General features: G+C 43.5%; 1 protein-coding gene across 1 annotated transcript in view; it reads left to right on the top strand.

The window, feature by feature from the left end:
• ank3b (ankyrin 3b) overlaps positions 1 to 18,123 on the top strand; it is a 146,241-nt gene that overhangs the window by 118,730 nt on the left and 9,388 nt on the right. The window contains 10 exon segments of the mRNA XM_048232654.1: positions 1,079 to 1,344; positions 1,720 to 1,845; positions 3,066 to 3,188; positions 3,774 to 3,800; positions 4,939 to 5,020; positions 6,280 to 7,702; positions 7,704 to 12,214; positions 14,992 to 15,066; positions 15,546 to 15,677; positions 16,335 to 16,475. Of these exon segments, the coding sequence (XP_048088611.1) occupies positions 1,079 to 1,344; positions 1,720 to 1,845; positions 3,066 to 3,188; positions 3,774 to 3,800; positions 4,939 to 5,020; positions 6,280 to 7,702; positions 7,704 to 12,214; positions 14,992 to 15,066; positions 15,546 to 15,677; positions 16,335 to 16,475 (6,906 nt within the window).

The raw sequence follows: 18,123 nt of genomic DNA, 5'->3' as shown, positions 1-18,123 counted from the left end.
CATACATGCATACATAGATACATACATACATACATGCATACAGCCAAACATATAACCGTATATACATACATACATACATGCATACAGCCAAACATATAACCGTATATACATACATACATGCATACAGCCAAACATATAACCGTATATACATACATACATGCATACATAGATACATACATACATACATGCATACATAGATACATACATACATACATACATACATGCATACAGCCAAACATATAACCGTATATACATACATACATACATACATGCATACAGCCAAACATATAACCGTATATACATACATACATACATGCATACAGCCAAACATATAACCGTATATACATACATACATGCATACATAGATACATACATACATACATGCATACATAGATACATACATACATGCATACATAGATACATACATACATGCATACATAGATACATACATACATACATACATGCATACAGCCAAACATATAACCGTATATACATACATACATGCATACAGCCAAACATATAACCGTATATACATACATACATACATACATGCATACATAGATACATACATACATGCATACATAGATACATACATACATGCATACAGCCAAACATATAACCGTATATACATACATACATGCATACAGCCAAACATATAACCGTATATACATACATACATGCATACATAGATACATACATACATACATGCATACAGCCAAACATATAACCGTATATACATACATACATGCATACATAGATACATACATACATACATACATGCATACATAGATACATACATACATGCATACAGCCAAACATATAACCGTATATACATACATACATGCATACATAGATACATACATACATGCATACATAGATACATACATACATGCATACAGCCAAACATGCTATTATCCAAAGCTACTTACAAGGGCCATTCTCCCCAGAGTAACTCAGGGTTAAGTGCCTTGCTCAAGGGCACTCTAGGTTGCCATGGGGAGAATTGTAAACAAGAACTACCAATAGTGGACTTTTACCTTTTCAACTCTAAGAAAATGTGGTTAAACTGAGATGAAAGCTGTATGTTTGTCTGTAATTCCGTAATTCTCCGGAAGGTTCTGGCTGGCGGACTGCCATCAGATCCCTGAGACTGTGGGCCTGGCCACTCAGCTGTACCGCGATCTCATCTGCGTGCCCTACATGGCAAAGTTTGTGGTGTTTGCCAAGATGAATGACCCAGTGGAGTCCAGCCTGCGTTGCTTCTGCATGACCGACGACAAGGTGGACAAGACTCTGGAGCAGCAGGAGAACTTCGAGGAGGTCGCCCGCAGCAAAGACATCGAGGTGTGTGTCAGGGTCGTTGATTCATGGGCTTTGATCTGGCCTTAAAATAGAGTGTCACGTTGCGATAAGGACGATAGGTCATAATCTTAGCAGTGGATTGATTTATTTTTAATGAAGTAAATATATTTTTGAATTGCGTTCAATATCCAGTCCATGTTCCATTTGTGTTCAATCTTCGAGGAGGTCTCCCACAGCAAAGATATTGATGTGTGTGTCAAGGTCGTTGACTCGTGGACTTTGATCTGGCCTTAGGAATAGTGACACGTTGATATGGGGGGTCGAGGTCCCTCGTGGATGTATTGATGGCTTGTCAAGTATTGACGACTTGAATTTGGGGTTTTTCTTTCCGTCTTATTCTCTGAATGATTTTTGCAGGTTTTGGAGGGAAGGCCTATTTATGTGGACTGCTATGGCAACCTGGCTCCTCTGACCAAAGCTGGCCAACTGCTGGTTCTGAACTTCTACGCTTTCAAAGAGAACCGTCTGCCATTCTGTGTGAAGGTAAGGCATCATCATTCTCTCATCACACTTCAACCATCTCAGTGGATTGCGTTACAGGTCATTTTCTATTTTTGTTCGGTCTTTATTAAAGACACATAGTTTATAATAAACACACACAGATATAGCACAGAAAACACAGATAACTCTTATAATACAATACATACATACAAGTCTGAGGTATATCAATATAAAGACAGTTGGCACCATATGTATACAGTCTATGGTTGGCACACAGGCATTTATGTAAGTTTTAGGCTTGATGTTCTTTTAGGCTTGATATATAATGTAAACAGCTGATGGTCGCTATTTACAGTATATAGTCTTTATCTTCTGTTACTCAGATTCCTGCACCAATATAGAGACAGGGCTCTCTATGCCTGTAATGAATGAATACGCTGATCACTTTCACGTCCAGGAAAGTAGGGTTTGTAATTTCCAAAGGGAAATTAGTTTTGGTTGGGTCATTAGGTGTGGTAATTAACACAAGGTAATTGAACACAGAAATAAGCCAGTCAAGACTGACAGATATTTTTTTTTTTTTTTATTCATTCTTTTACAGCCAGGAGACATTAATGAGCGTATCTATAAAGAAAAACAATTAGTCAAAAACCTCATCAAGATGAACTCACATTATAGACATCAAGGTTTTTTAGTAATTTTGCCCCCCAGCCATAGACTCCTTAACTGCAGTCACAACATAATGGGGCCACAGGTGTAGTCTGTGGGAGACAATGGTCTGCAGTAGCCTGACGAGCCAGACCCACATTAAAATGTAGGGTCTGGGCACTCACCGTGGGCATGCTAAGTCCGAGGGGCGGTAAAAACGCCGCCTTCTTTGTTTTCAAGTAGCAGGGAATTCAAGCCAAACCGTTGCAACTCTGCCATCAATCATTATGTTAAGCCCGCCTAACGTCTCTATACACAATGTGGTTGGCCCTATCGAAGTTTAATTTTTCCAGCTCGCAAGCCAACGGAGAGTTGCTAGACTAGCCCGGGTAGCAAATTACATGCTGCCGCTAGGGTGCGTCTAGATTTCTAGGCTAGGGCTGCAGAACTTTACTTTTGTATTTACACTTCTGGCAGACTCTCAACCAAAGCAACTAACAACTGGCGAACCACAATCAAACATCAGTAATGATGTCTAGCCCTTGGACACAGCCCTGGGCACTCCAAATCTATAGATGCAGACAAATCACTTTTTATCCCTTCGGCCACTGCAGGTCAGGGACAACAGCCAGGAGCCTTGTGGACGCCTGTCCTTCCTGCGAGAGAGCAAGCCGACCAAGGTTATCCCTCAGACAGCTGTTTGCAATTTAAATATCACACTGCCAGCGCTTAAGAAGGTAAGTGGACATCACCACATGTTCCCCTCCTCATGTCATGCCATCCTCATCCACAGTGAAGGAACAGGACTGTTGTCAGTAGGGCTAAAGTGAACTACAAAACAATGACAAAAACAAAACAAAAAAAACTACAAACATGGCTGAAACCGCCCAAGTGTGTCTTTTATCTGTTTTGAGGTTTCCTCAATTTGATTTCTTTGGGGGCCGTTCCCCCTTCCGAATCAGCCATTTTGATTTGTTGTTTCTCGCGAGCCTCATGCTTATGGCTGCCGGTGCACGGGGGATCGTGCTTTTTTCCAGTGGCTTCAATCTGTGGTGGCTTTTCTGTGCTGTTAATTTGCTATGACTGTTGGCTATCTCATTATGGGTTTTTTTTTCCTCCCCGACAACTTTTTTCTTTTCCTAATATTTGTTTTCAATTTTTGTGTTGATATCTTTTCTTTTTGCGGTGGCTTTTTTTATTTCTTCAGTGCCGCTGTCAGTCGCTCCTTTTTTCACACCCTGATGTTTCTTTTCCCTGCTCTCCCATTATGTTATCCTTTCACCTTCCCCCTGTTTCTGCAATGCATCTTGGGAACGCAACAGGATATGGATTCAGATCCTGAGGAAGAGGTAATGCACACATACGCTCTCATCACCACCAACCTTGTGATTGTGTCCTCTTGGCTTCACTCTCAGGCGGCTCTGTCCTATGGTCGTCCTTCATTGCTCAGCATAGGATTCTCCTCTTAGAATAATATGTGGCTTTGGGAAGCTTTACCAGCTTAAACTATCTTAGCTGCTTTAGCATGGATCTGGCAAGTGCTATGGCAGCCATTTTTGTTTTGGTTACCCATCGCGTGTCCCTTTTTGTCCTGGATGTCATGGTCGAGAGCTAATTGCTAAAGGTTAAAGCAGTACAGCAATGTACAGTTACATCTATTTTATGTGATAAATATTATCTAAAATTCTTCAAAATTGCATTTTTCTTTAGAAAAATCAATTAACATTGTGGCATAAGAATATAGTGAATGTCTATGGAGCATAGTTGTTGTCTGGCCTAACCAATCAATCTCCTGACTGTTTTGTGACCCAAAGAACTCATTAAAGGAAATCAATTTAGTATTGATCTCTCTAATTGAACTGGAATGTTTTATTTGGGTGACAGAGCTCAAGGTTTATGTAAGCCCACAGAAGACCTATTATGATAAATGATAAGGTTTGTAAACACAATTACATTATGTAGGATGAAGCTGCTAGATCTTCTGACTTCAACTTTGCTTAATAACTAGGCTAAATAATAACACTGGTCCAACTGTCCTACTTTTGAAGAAAGTTTTGATTATTTCTGTTCACGCACGCACACACACACACACACACACACACACACACACACACACACACACACACACACACACACACACACACACACACAGAGAGAGAGAGAGAGAGGAGTGGGGAGTACTATTTCATTGGACCAGGTTTGTCTCTGTAAACCAGTGGCAAATTAATTTGTCCAATAATTAAGTAGTTCACTTTCTTTCACTACGAATACATATTGTTATAACATATTCATTTAAACTATTTACGGTCTATTTTAAACAAACTGCACAGATGCAGTAGATTTTAGTCTATTTATTCATTAAGAATTAGATGTTGGTAAAAATATTTAGATAAATATATTTAAGCAGCTATTCTATAGTGTATAGTGAGTCTATTTTGGGCATTACAGACAGAGAACTGATAGGACTTGTTGTTGTTGTCGTTCCAGACTGAAAAACCAGACAGACGTCACACCTTTGCTTCCCTAGCCTTACGTAAGCGCTACAGCTATCTGAGTGAGCCTGCCACGAGTGAGTGTGATATTTTCACTAACTTGTTTTTGGGAAAACAAATTTGCCTTAACATAATTTGAAATTAACATGCATTATTAACTTAACTCTTATAACCCGTAACATAATATAGATTATGAGTTGATTGTGAGATTATGAGCACTGAAGATAACCAGTGCAGACATACTTTATATATGTATTTGTTTAATATGCACATACTCACCCTACATAACTTCTAAGTCCACATGCCTGTTTTTGACATGGTATACCCTGCATGAGTTATTGTATTTTTTAAGTTGCTGTGCTGTGCCTGCCCACTTTGAGGTTATTTTCTTGTGTTTTAAGTTTTTCTTTGTTTTTTTTTTTTGTTTTTTTTTATCACTGGCGAGAATTGACTTTGATGGGATTTCACTCTGACTTTTTTCCACATCTTGAAATCTGGAAGTAAAAATCAGAGTAAAATGTCACCTTTATGTTTCTTTTCCCTTATGTTTGTTTTGGACAGAAACAGTCTTGCTCTTTTTGGCTTTGTGATTGTGCGACGTTTTATTGATTGGGGCTTGATCTCTTGACGAGAGTTTTTGCATGGAAGGTCACAAGATGACCTTCAGGTCCTCACCGCTTGCACTGAATTGCCCGTCTCCAAGGTTACTCAGTTCTGCATGCTCCGTCGAGATATTATGGATCTAAAACCTAGTTGAGCTTGTGTTTTGCCATAATACGTTGCTTTAGAATCAGATGCAAGGAGGCTTGTATTCAGTCTTGATTTCTGTTTTGTCAGAACACCCCCAGACCTATGGGGGCTGAAAACTGGACTTTCAGACCAAACAGATAAAAGGCACTTTTTAAGCAGAAAAAAAAAAATGATGAGAGAACAGTGAGTTTCAGATGAATGTAGCACATCAAAAGTCAAAAGAGACAAAAAGAAAGTTCTGTGTTATTCTGGGTTCTGTGCATTTGACTTGACATTTTCTTTTTCCGTTTGTATATTGAGTTTTATGTTTTTCATCGCCATAGACATTGTGTTGCTGCGTGTGCTTTGTTGAGCTTCTTTGGTTTCGTTGTGCGTTATTGTGGACCATGGATCACCACGGATCACCTTATCATTTCGCCTCATCTCCCTCCTATCCATCTAACTCATGCCATCACTTCATCAAACTGTTGTTCTTTCTCCTTTTATAATACAAGAATCACTGACCAATTTTTTTCCTCTGGTCTCTCTGTTTTTCTTAACCCACTTTTTGTTGATTTTATGTTGGATTTCATTTTGCTTATTAAAGAAACAGTTGAACGAACTACAACAAGAACACTGCCTGATGGTTACGCTCACAAACCTGTCTTTTCAACAAGATCTTACCAGGCATGGTCGGCTGCTCCTATTACCGTCCCTGGGCAAGCAAAATGTGGACTGGGTTCCCTCGTCAGCTCATCTTCCACCACACCATCTGCTTCTCCATTAAAGTCCGTCTGGTCGATATCATCATCGCCAATCAAATCCACACTGGGAGCCTCCAATGCATCCCCAACCAAATCCGTTTGTGAAGTAGCCTCCCCAATCCGATCGTACAGAACTATTGCCTCCCCTATTAAGACTGTCGTTCAGCAAGGGCAATACCCCACACCCGTTTCTGCCAGCCTCATGTCCTCACCCATTAAAACTGGCACAGACCCAGCTTCAGTTAAAGCTCTCGCTGCCACGCTTTCCTCAAGAGCTTCACCTGCTACGCAAGTAGGCTCCATGCTTGACCGATCGGCCATTTCAATGACCCCTCCTGATTCCCCCAAGTCCAGCATGAATATGTACAGTTCCAGTTTGCCGTTCAAGTCAGTGCTAGCTTCAATGGCCACTGCTTCGCCCCCCTCAGTTAAAACAATATCAAGTTTGTCCACAATCAAACCCTCTGCTGATATTGCTTCAACATCGAAAGGAACCATTTTCACCTCTGCCTTGACCTCACCAGCCAAGTCCACAGTTGCTGCTTCTGAAACTATGCTTAACGGCTCAGTCTCACCTATCAAATACCTATCCCCCTCACCCGCACCTTCCCGTATTCTCTCAGGAGTTACCAGCAGCTTGCAGGAGAGGATACAGGCCACAACACAGGCAGCCACATCTAGTGTAACCGCAGCCATCGACGAATCATTCAACTCTTGCGGAGCAGCAAGTTACAGCGCACTTAAATCCATGTCCCCCTCCCTAAGAGCCAGTGTCGCCAGTTCTGTTTACTCATCGCTTAGATCCCACACAGCTGCCACCACCACCACAGTGTCCTCCAGTACCATAACAGTGCCCGTGTATTCCCTCGTGAATGTGTTACCTGACCCTCAACTCCCTAGAGCCACTGAAATAACGCCAACATCGCGTTCGGCAGCTGCACAACAAACGCACACTCCTGCCCAGTCCTCCAGTCCTAGATCTAAGACAACCTTGAAATCCTCACTGTTCCTGTCCCCGACGTCCCTGAAAGCAGCCACTGCCTCCTCCTTGTCCCACAGTCAGGACCTTCTCAGAGACGTTGCCGACATGAAAGAGGACCTGATGCGAATGACTGCCATACTCCAGAGTGACGCTAGTGCCGTAGCTAAGACCTACCAGTCTCAGGCAGCCAAAGAGGCAAAAGTAGAGGATGAGGAGCCTTTTAGTTTAGTTGAAAAAGTGAAAGAGGACCTGGTCAAGGTTAGCGAGATCCTTACAAAAGACGTTAAGTGAAGCCAAAGCCGCTGCCCGAGAGAGAGCCTCAGAGGAAGACTGGGAAGAGTTTTCGAAAGATGAAATCGAAGATGCCAGACAGAACGCATTGAGATCGCTGCCCACATTTGAACCCACACTCCCTGTTAGACCACAATCTGTGCCTGACAAAGATCTCAATTTTGCCAAGGTGGTAGACTATTTGATGAATGACATTGGTGCTAGCTCTCTGTCCAAAATGGCTGATGCCAAGTGTAGGTATGAGGAGATGAGAAAAGATGGGGAGGAGAAACAGAAACGTGGCATCAAGCCTGAGCACAAACTCAAAATGCCACCCACAGGCATGCGTTCCTCCCCCTCTGAGAAAGACTTAAGTAAGCTAGCCGATTCCTACATGGGCCCTGAAACCATCCTTGAATCTCCGGACGATTTCTCCCATGAGCAGGACAAGAGCCCCCTGTCAGACAGTGGCTTCGAAACAAGGAGTGATAAGACTCCCTCAGCACCTCAGAGTGCCGAGAGCACCGGACCCAAACCTCTCTTCACAGACGTTCCTCCAGTTATTACAGAGACCAGAACAGAGGTTGTCCACATCAGGAGCTATGAGCATCCAGATGACCTCTGTGAGCCCATGATGGAGGAGGCAACATCAGGGGCAGCAACAGCTGCAGCTATAGCAGAGGCATCTGCATCAGCATGTCTAGAGCCAGAGCCGGCAGTCGCTTCACTCAAAGATAAGGTCAAGACCTTTCAGATTAAGGTAAACACAGAGGAGGATTACAGCAAAAGTATGTGCCTGAAAGAGGAAACTCATATCACCACCACCACGAGAATGGTGTACCACAAGCCCCAGCTGACCGAGGGCAGTGGTGACAGAATGGAGGAAACCATGTCAGTGAGAGACATCATGAAAGCATTCCAGTCAGGTCGAGATCCTTCCAAAGAATTAGCTGGCCTATTCGAGCACAAAGCTGCACAGGATTCGATAAAAGGAGACGAGCTGTCTCCGCGATTCCTCGATAAAGACTCAAAAGGGAAACCCAAGGTAGAAAGAATAATCGAGGTTCACATAGAAAAGGGCAACACCTCAGACCCAACCGAGGTCATAATCAGAGAAACTAAGAAGCATCCAGACTACCGCAGTATGAAAGAATTACTCGACAAAGCTGAGGGTGATTATGAGGTAATGCAGGAAGAGGATGACTTTGCTGCAGAGGAGTCACTGCCCTCTTACTTGGACACCTCGAGGGTCAACACTCCAGTCTCTCAGGAAGAGGACAGCCGGCCCAGCTCTGCCCAGCTAGTCGCTGATGACTCTTACAAGACGCTGAAGCTCTTGAGCCAGCACTCGATAGAGTATCATGACGATGAGCAGTCAGAACTGAGGGGGGAGTCCTACAGATTTGCTGAGAAAATGCTCCACTCCGAAAAGCTAGACACTTCACATTCTGATACTGAGGAGGTCGCAGCAGATCAGGCCCGTGGCCAAGCAGCAGAGGCACAAGGAGCTGAGGGCTACTCTGGTGAGAGAGCGTCAGGCACAAGAAAAGAGACCCATTTCAAGTCCAAGGATGCATCAGATAAATCGGGTAAATTCACTCAGAAGGACGAGCCGTACGACAAATTGACAGTGTTGCATTACACAACAGAGCCCGGCAGCCCCAAGCACGCAGTGTGGATGCGATTCACCCAAGATAGGCAAGACAGAAACAGAGAGAAGCTAATATATGAAGATCGTTTAGATCGAACCGTAAAAGAAGCAGAAGAAAAACTGAGTGAGGTCTCGCAGTTTTTCCGTGACAAAACCGAGAAGCTGAACGACGAGCTTCAGTCACCAGAAAAGAAGCCCGCAAGGAGGGTGCCAAGAGAGACGCGGTCTGGGCCCAGTTCCATGTGCAGCAGTCCAGAGAAAACACAACAGAAGAGGGAAGCAAGTAGTGGCGAGGAGTGGGCAAGGGGAAGTATGAGAGAATCCTCAGTTGGAAAGTTGTTTGGAAGTGAGAGAAAAAGTGCTAGTGTACCAAGTAGTCCAGAGAGACGTTCTCAGCTTCAAACCAGTGAAGAAAAACCTAAAGAGGACAGTGGAGAAACACCAACGAAAGTCCCACCTCCTGTTGCCGCAAAATCTTCCAAAGTTACTGCTTTTAAACAGAAATTTGAAGCTGAGGCACAAAAACAAGAGAGTAGCACCCCACGATCACCAAAACCCCCAGTCAAAAAGTTTCAAGAGAGTAAATTACCTGTTTACCAGCCTGTCCAAGGCTCCAAAACATCAAAAAGTCCCTCAGAGGAAGAGAAAATCTCACCAAAAAAGGCAGAAGTCGATAAAAGTAGGACATCTAAAGGACCATGTCCTGATGTCAGTCAATCTGGAATATCTGCCACAGCCCCAAAACAATCAATTGAACCACCACCTAATAAAAATGCAACACATTCGACAGCCCAAAAGCAGATCCAAAGTGACAGTGTCAGAGCTGCAGACATTGGCAAGGATGAAAAAAGGGCCTTTGAAATGCGTAGAAACAAAGACCAGTTACCTCAGAGCAAAATGCATGAGTCATCGAAAAGGGACAGTGGAGTTGACATTCAAAGTGTGGCATCCTCTGAGGCCAACAGACTGCTTACAAAAACTGATACAAGAACTTCTCCTTTAAAGCAGCAAGGACCAAGTGATATGTCTAAAAAAGTTGCTTCTCCAGACTGTATGCCCTCAGATAGTACTGAGAGTGGTGACATGCACTCAAAGACCCTCAGAAAAAAGGCTGACTCTCAAATACCTGTACGCTTAAGTGGCCCATCAGATAGTGATCAATTCAGTAAAGCTAAGCAAGACACAACAGTAAAGCAGCCAGAGAAGTTACCTTCACAGATACCCACTTTAACTAAAACAAGAGTCCAGGGTAGATCTGAACTAGGTGGCCTAAAGTCCCAAGATTCAACCACTAGTAAGCTCACTGATGCTAGTTCTGTGGAGGGCAAAGAGAGAGCAACTATAGTTACAACTCGAGAAGGTTTTAAAGGTCTTAAATCCTTGCCTGTTTATGTAAGTGTACAATCTGGCAAGGGCGACAAAGACTCTGGAGGGCAAAATGGCAGCCATAAAAACTTAATAACTGTAAAACAGAAGCAGGCGACATCCCCCCAACCTAGCCCAGATGATGACACCTTTGAACAGGTATCTTTTATAGACAGTTCTGGAAAAAGCCCCATGACCCCTGAGACCCCCAGTTCTGAAGAGGTCAGCTATGACCTCATGTCTCGAACCCCTGAGTCCCTTTTTCTCATGCCAGCTCGCCCCAGTCCAATCCCAGAGGTGTCAGAAGAATCAGAAAGTGACGAGCAGAGGAAAGCTTTCTCTTTCAAAGAATCTCCACCAGAGAAGCCAAAAATCATCACTGTCGCTGCTGAGCCCAGTAATGCTAACGCTGGTCAGGTTGCTAAGGCAAGGCGAGTAGCTTACATTGAGTTTCCCCCACCCCCACCCCTGGAGGACCAATCCCAACCCGAGCCGAAGGGCTCATCCTCAGATGCCGATACAGAGATGATGGAGGTGAACCTCCAGGAGGAGCACGATAAGCATCTTCTTGCTGAGCCCATCATAAGAGTTCAGCCCCCATCCCCTGTGCCCCTAGGGGCTGACAAGAGTAGCTCCAGCGATGATGAGTCAGTTTTTCAACCCATTCATTCAAAGAAATACAAATTCAAAGTGGATGAGAAAAAAGAGGAGAAGGAAACCAAACCCAAAAAGCAGGACAAAAATGGAAACCACAAAGATAACGGACTTAATGGATCAGGTGACGATGAGTATGAGCAAAACGGGAATGACCAGTCTATAACAGATTGTTCGATAGCAACAACTGCAGAGTTTTCACATGACACAGACGCAACAGAGATAGACTCCCTCGATGGCTATGACCTTCAAGATGAAGATGATGGCTTGAGTGACCAGAACGCAAAGCCGTTCAGCTTTGGAATTGATAACCGAAAGGACGTGTGGTCAACAGACAACATGCTTAGGCCAAGTGACCGTGCTTTTAGTCAAACAAGACTTGATGTGATTGAGGAAGAACCACTCCCGATAGAGGAGGGCAAAAAAGAATTTGACAAAAAATTGGAAGATGGAAACGAAAATGTAATAAATGAAAAACAATCAAAATCTGAAGGACATTCAGAAACGTACTTTAGTTACAAATTGGTGGAGGAGTTTAACACTCCATTCAAAACTGTTGCGACCAAAGGTTTGGACTTTGATCCTTGGTCCAGCAAGGGAGGAGACGATGAGGTGGTTGATGCTAGAATTAAAGATGATGAGCCCAAGCCTTTTGGGTTAGCTGTAGATGACAAGTCACAAGGCACATCTCCAGATACAACTCCTGCTAGAACCCCGACAGATGAAAGCACACCGACAAGTGAGCCTAACCCGTTCCCCTTCCACGAAGGGAAGATGTTTGAGATGACTCGCAGTGGCGCAATTGACATGAGCAAGCGGGATTTTGTCGAAGAGAGACTACAGTTTTTTCAGATTGGTGAGCATACCCGCGAAGCGAGGTCGAGGGAGGGGGGGAGGGCGAGAACGGTAGACACAGCAATGCCTGAGGCAAGCGAGAAAGATCAGTTCCATGCTAGCGATGCTACAATAGCCTCATGTAGTATCATTCAGATTACCACTGACAGACGGGACACTACATCCATTGACAACACTCAGGACTCATCTTCAGACACCATCACAGCTTCCAGAGTTCAGTCTAAATTATGTTCTACCTTTAAAGTGGGGGTCCCAATGACATCAGTCTTAACAATGGTTGGTGATTATGCAAATCAGAGAGACTTTAACTCAAAATCATCAGACACTGGGCCTAGTGGGCTAGAATCGAGCATAGGGATCCAGTCTTATCAAAGCACAGAGCTCTTTGAGCCAGAGCAAAGAAGACCTTTCCAAATAGAGCACTGCAATAATAATAATAACCTGGAGGCTTCAAACACAGATCCTAATTTGATGCAGAAAGACAGCGTAGTTTTTAATCTGATGTCTTTTTCAGAGCCCAGTCAAACTCAGCCAGGAAGCCCAGCTGAGAATGCATTTGGTAGAGACCACACAGTGAAACTTGAAGGGCATAAAGTTCAAAGCGAACCCATTAAAAACCTACCATCCGGGAACATTAAGGAATTTCAGCCAAAATCTAGACTGCCAGTAAGAGCACCCTTGTCATCACCTTGCAGCCAGAGTACTTCAGCTGGAAATAAGCAGAAACCAAAACAGGCAGTAAGGCCAATCATCAGGCCTGTAGTCAGAGAAAGATTGGATCCTTTTCCAGATGTAAAGCCAAAAACCAGAATCCCGATCAAAGTTAAAACAGTCAGCACTTCATCACAGAGGGAGGTAAAGTCAGGAACAGCGAAAGCCACATCATCAATCACTAAAACCACTTGTGCAGGAGTGAGGGACAAAGACAGAGGCAAAAAGCAGCAGGCTTCCTCAAGGTTGCCCATCAAGGACAGGTCAAGTAGAACATCAACACTGGACCCTAGCCCCAGAAGCAGGTCGTCCAGTCAGACGAACAGAGTAGGACAGTCTCGTCCGGTCAGTAGTACCACAGCAGAGGTCAAGCGCAAGGCCACCAGTAGGGACCGGGTAAAACGCGGCGTCCGGCAGTCCAACGAAGACACAAAGATGCAGGCAGACGCGTCCGTCGGCGACGACAGCACGTCGAGGAACACCTCACTGTCAGACTCCTCTCAGTCCACCACATCCAGGTCTGCTAGAGACGTGAGGGCAGAGGTTGAGCAGGCCGACAGAGAGAGGAGGAGGAGGAGGAGGAGGATTAGCGGCAGGACTGATGATGGGGGAGAAAGCAGTCAGGTTGAGGGACCCCAGAAAGTCCCCAGCGTGGAGAACGAGCCTAGTTTGTAAAACTTTCCACTTGATTGATTGATCTTAGTGCATGAGCCGTTGTGATTTTGCCTGTGACGTGACTAGCCGTCATCTCTTTGTCATTTGCCATCTCTGTGTTCGTGTCTTCGACTCAGGTCTCTCTACTATACTGTACTTTTTCCTATCAAAGTTGTCAGCTGCTGCAGCATGCTAGATTAGACTGACCGCCGCGTTGGACGATTGGCTGGTCCTCGCCATGTTGTGTTGTACTAGTGTCTGTGCAGGTGGACAGGGTCTAGCTTACAGTGCCATGCAGACACGCAATCCTATCCTAGCACAGCACTCAACGTTTTGTTCGCATGTGTAGTTTCATTTGACACCTGTGAATTCACTTTTTGATCTATCTCAACTTGAACGCCATATGGTAGCTCTAGAGGTGTTTGACTCGTGATTGTTCGATTGTTTGTGTTTTCTTTGTGGGGGGGTTGTTTAAGTCTGGTGGTGAGCTTGGCCAAGTAGAGAGATTGCCTGGTAGATCTGTAGGATACATCATCACAAATCTAACCTGTGAAACTAACTAGTGAACATATTGTGTTAATTGTTTGTGTTTTACTCTTTTCTGGTCATCCTGTCTTTTCTTAGCATTTATCACAATCTCTTTTGATCAATGTTTACCTTCTAAAGGAATATTCTGACAAAAAAAAAAACGCAGGTTTTAAAACTTGCTACATGCAGTTGAACATCCTGTGCTGGTTTGCGGTTCAATATCTCAAAAAATATATTTTCCAGCATAGCTCAGTGCTAAAAGCACAAAATAAGCCACGATGAAATCATCAGCTTAAGTCTCAAAAAACATGTTTTGATTATGTGTGCAGAATAGGTAATGACAACGTCTGGTCACCTTACATGTGCATCCACTTGAAATTGTGTTGATTGGTTGTGGGAAGAAAACAAGAGTAAAGGAGTGATCAACTATACACTGACAAGTCTTTACATTTTCCATATGTTTTTTAAAGAAAAGCTTACACAAACTGAGCGAATATCACTGCTTCTTCAGATTTGCTCTCTTGTAAGTTTTGTGTTTTGATTAAATGCTTAAATAGAAGGCTTTTCAGTATGTGGTGGATCACTCACCCAACTCATGTTTATAAATGACTTACCCAAATATGTATTGGATGATCAACTGGATTTGATATAGGTCAGAAAATCTAAATCAGTTTGATTTTCACTGGAATATTCCTTTGGCCTAGTTTATTAGATGACACCTTATGACGTAGAAAACGCTGTTTAGACAAAACCTAAGCAACATTTTCTGAACTGCTATTTTAAAAAGACATTTGGCCAGAAAGGGGTTCAGTCTTTACTAAATATAGATATACCCCCTGTATGAATCCACAAGTGGATGTTAACTAGCTTCTGTGCGTCCTCCAGGCCCCCAGAGTCCATGTGAGAGGACAGATTTGCGTATGGCCATTGTGGCTGACCATCTCGGCCTGAGCTGGACAGGTAAGGACCGACTGAAAGAAATGTCTCCACCTGGTGGACAGAAATGTAACTTCATCAAAATTTCATCAGTTATCAAGTTATGTAAATAGAACATATAAATAAATATAAATTGATTGTAGCCACATATGTTGCCGTGTCTCTGATCAAAAGATGGCTAGTAATAAGCAGGGATTTGCACGTCCTGCGGGGGGCTTGGATCGGTGACCAGGGCTGGCGTGAGGCTCGGCATGTGGTGTGTGTGTGTGTGTGTGATGGGCATGCTGGGAGAAGGGTGTGCCATCTGCAGTGTGTGTGGACCTGCCTGCACTGCAGTACTGCGCACATGTGTCAGGGGAGGGAGGGAGAGAGAGATAGAGAGAGGGGGGGGTATAGAGAGGGAGAGGGAGAAAGAGAGATGGGAGAGGGTGGGACAGACAGAGAGGAAAGAAAGAAAGAAAGAGAGAGAGAGAGATGGCTAATCTATTTTTAATGTGTTGCAGAGTTGGCCAGGGAAATGAATTTCTCTGTGGATGAGATCAACCACATCCGGGTGGAGAACCCCAACTCTCTAACGGCTCAGAGCTTCATGCTCCTAAAGAAATGGGTGAACCGGGATGGTAAAAATGCCACAAGTGAGTATGTTTACATTAGCTGTCATCTCTCTCGTGGGTTTACCTCACAGTACATTTCTTTTGTTGTTGTTATTTGTGACGGGTGATTATCACAAATCCACAAGCTAACAGCACTGTGAATTATCAAATTTAACAATAAATTATTGACCCATACGAGCTGTTGTCACCTGCCATAGACACCCTTATATGCACATGAGCACACACATATGCTCTCTCACACACACACACACTCTCTCTCTCACACACACACACACACACACACCCACACGCACACACCAACACACACACATGCACACACACATGCACACCAACACACACACACACACACACACACAGTTTATGAAGGCGTGAGTGGGTGTAGCCATTGCCTGCTGGGTAGTGACGTTAGTGTAGCAGATTTCTGCAAAATGTCTCAGCGTGTTAAAGGTTATCAGTTATCTAAGGTCTGTCTCCATCTGCAAAACTGACACATAAGTTCATCTAGCAACAATTTAATTTATCCAGTTTATGTACAATCTTGCTACTGATGTCACTCAATTTGATTTATTAGCGATCCTATACATCATAAAAAATATATATTTATTCAGTGCTTTTTGAATTAGCTGTGTTAAATCAATTGTTTGTAACCATTTCCCGTGTTTTAATTTTTGCTTTCAGCGGATGCCTTAACCGCAGCCCTGACAAACATCAATCGGATGGATATTAAGACCTTGCTGGAAGGGCCAATATTTGACTATGGTAACATTTCAGGCACACGGTGTTTTGCAGATGATAACGATTCCCTGGATCAGGCGGATGGTAAAGTTTAGCTCCATCTAGCTGAACTCTATCCTTCCCTTTACTTTCTCTCTATCAGATCCATGTAGAATTAATTAGTGAATAATTTTACTGGTTCCTTCTAGAATTCTACGCAAAGATCAAGTTTCAGTGTTGTTTATGCAGTTTATGGGGAAAATCTCTGAGGGTAATTGTCGCATCATAATGCGGAACTCTCGGTTCGCGAACATTCTAATCACATATTTGTGACCGTACTCCTCAACCGGTTAATGTCAGAGCCCCCCACTCAAAGGTTCAGCTTTAAAATGCTAAACTCTATGAACACTATTGATTTGAACCGATCAGAATTGCCAGAGATATCTGCACCACCATTTTCTATTTTGTTCTGCCTGATATTTGGTGGCCTTCTGCCGATCACACCCTGGAGGCGGTGTGATGACCTTATTTTACGTGTCACTGTATTCTGATGTCCGTAGACAAGAATAAGGCACAGAGCTTCATTGGCTTTTTCAATGCAGGCCTTGCCACCAATCTCAAGCCCTGTCTGTTAAAGTTGTGTGAACGTGAAATTTACCTCTCCAAAAAGAAACAGCTACAGTATGGTCATGAATGTTCTAGAAATCTTTGACATTTTAATGTCAATATCTTGAGATGGGCTTGAGATTTGATCCTTAATTTTGCTTTTGTAGTGATTATGTTTATGTGTATATGTTATTTAATATTTAATGAATGGCTAAAAACACAATAGAAAGCATTAAACTAGCGTATTGGCTTTTTTTCAGGCCTGTAATTTGGAAAAAAAGCTAGCTTACTTGAACTTGCTACATACATAAAAACATAATTATGTTAGCAGCCTAGTTTATAAGGCATGGATGCTTCTGTCACTGCTTTTCTCCCTTTCTCTCTCTCTTTCTCTCTCTCTCTCTCTCTGTATATTAACAGTACTACTATACTTTTAATATTGAAGCTCTGACGTTAGCATGGCTTTGGCTACAGTGGAATGTGTGCTTGTTTGAAGTGGCCGTTTTGAAAGCAAAACAAAACCAAAAACAAGCTTCTTTAGTCCAACATCCCTGGTTCCTCTGAACCTTCCTTGGTAGCGATGCTTCCTCTGCAAAACCAGACCATCCCGCTTCCTCCACATGCAAAATGGCCGCCGCGCCAGTAACACAAGCTGCACTTCCTAACCCCTCCCACAGCGCAGAAAATGTGCACTGTAGGCTAACCCTCCTACGTAGAGGCATCCTCTTGCTCTCTCCCGCTCTCTCTCGCTCTCTCTCTCGCAAGGCTCAGTATTGCTGGTGACTCTGACTTCCGCTGTAGCTCCCTCACCAACCAGTTTCACTCATATCAAAGGCATCTCACCTGTCTCTATTCCAAATCACTCACACTCAAGCTAACGCTGGTATGAATTCACCCTCACCAACCAAAGTCTAGTTTCACTCATATCAAAGGCACCTCACCTGTCTCTAGTCCAAATCACTCACACTCAAGCTAACGCTAGTATGAATTCACCCTCACCAACCAAAGTCTAATTTCACTCATATCAGAGGCAGCTCACCTGTCTCTATTCCAAATCACTCACACTCAAGCTAATGCTAGTATGAATTCACCCTCACCAACCAAAGTCTAGTTTCACTCATATCAAAGGCATCAAAGGCATCTCACC

The sequence above is a fragment of the Alosa alosa genome, chromosome 22, assembly GCF_017589495.1.
Source record: "Alosa alosa isolate M-15738 ecotype Scorff River chromosome 22, AALO_Geno_1.1, whole genome shotgun sequence".
In the NCBI taxonomy this organism is placed as follows: domain Eukaryota; kingdom Metazoa; phylum Chordata; class Actinopteri; order Clupeiformes; family Clupeidae; genus Alosa; species Alosa alosa.
This window is presented reverse-complemented; position numbering and strand designations above follow the sequence as displayed.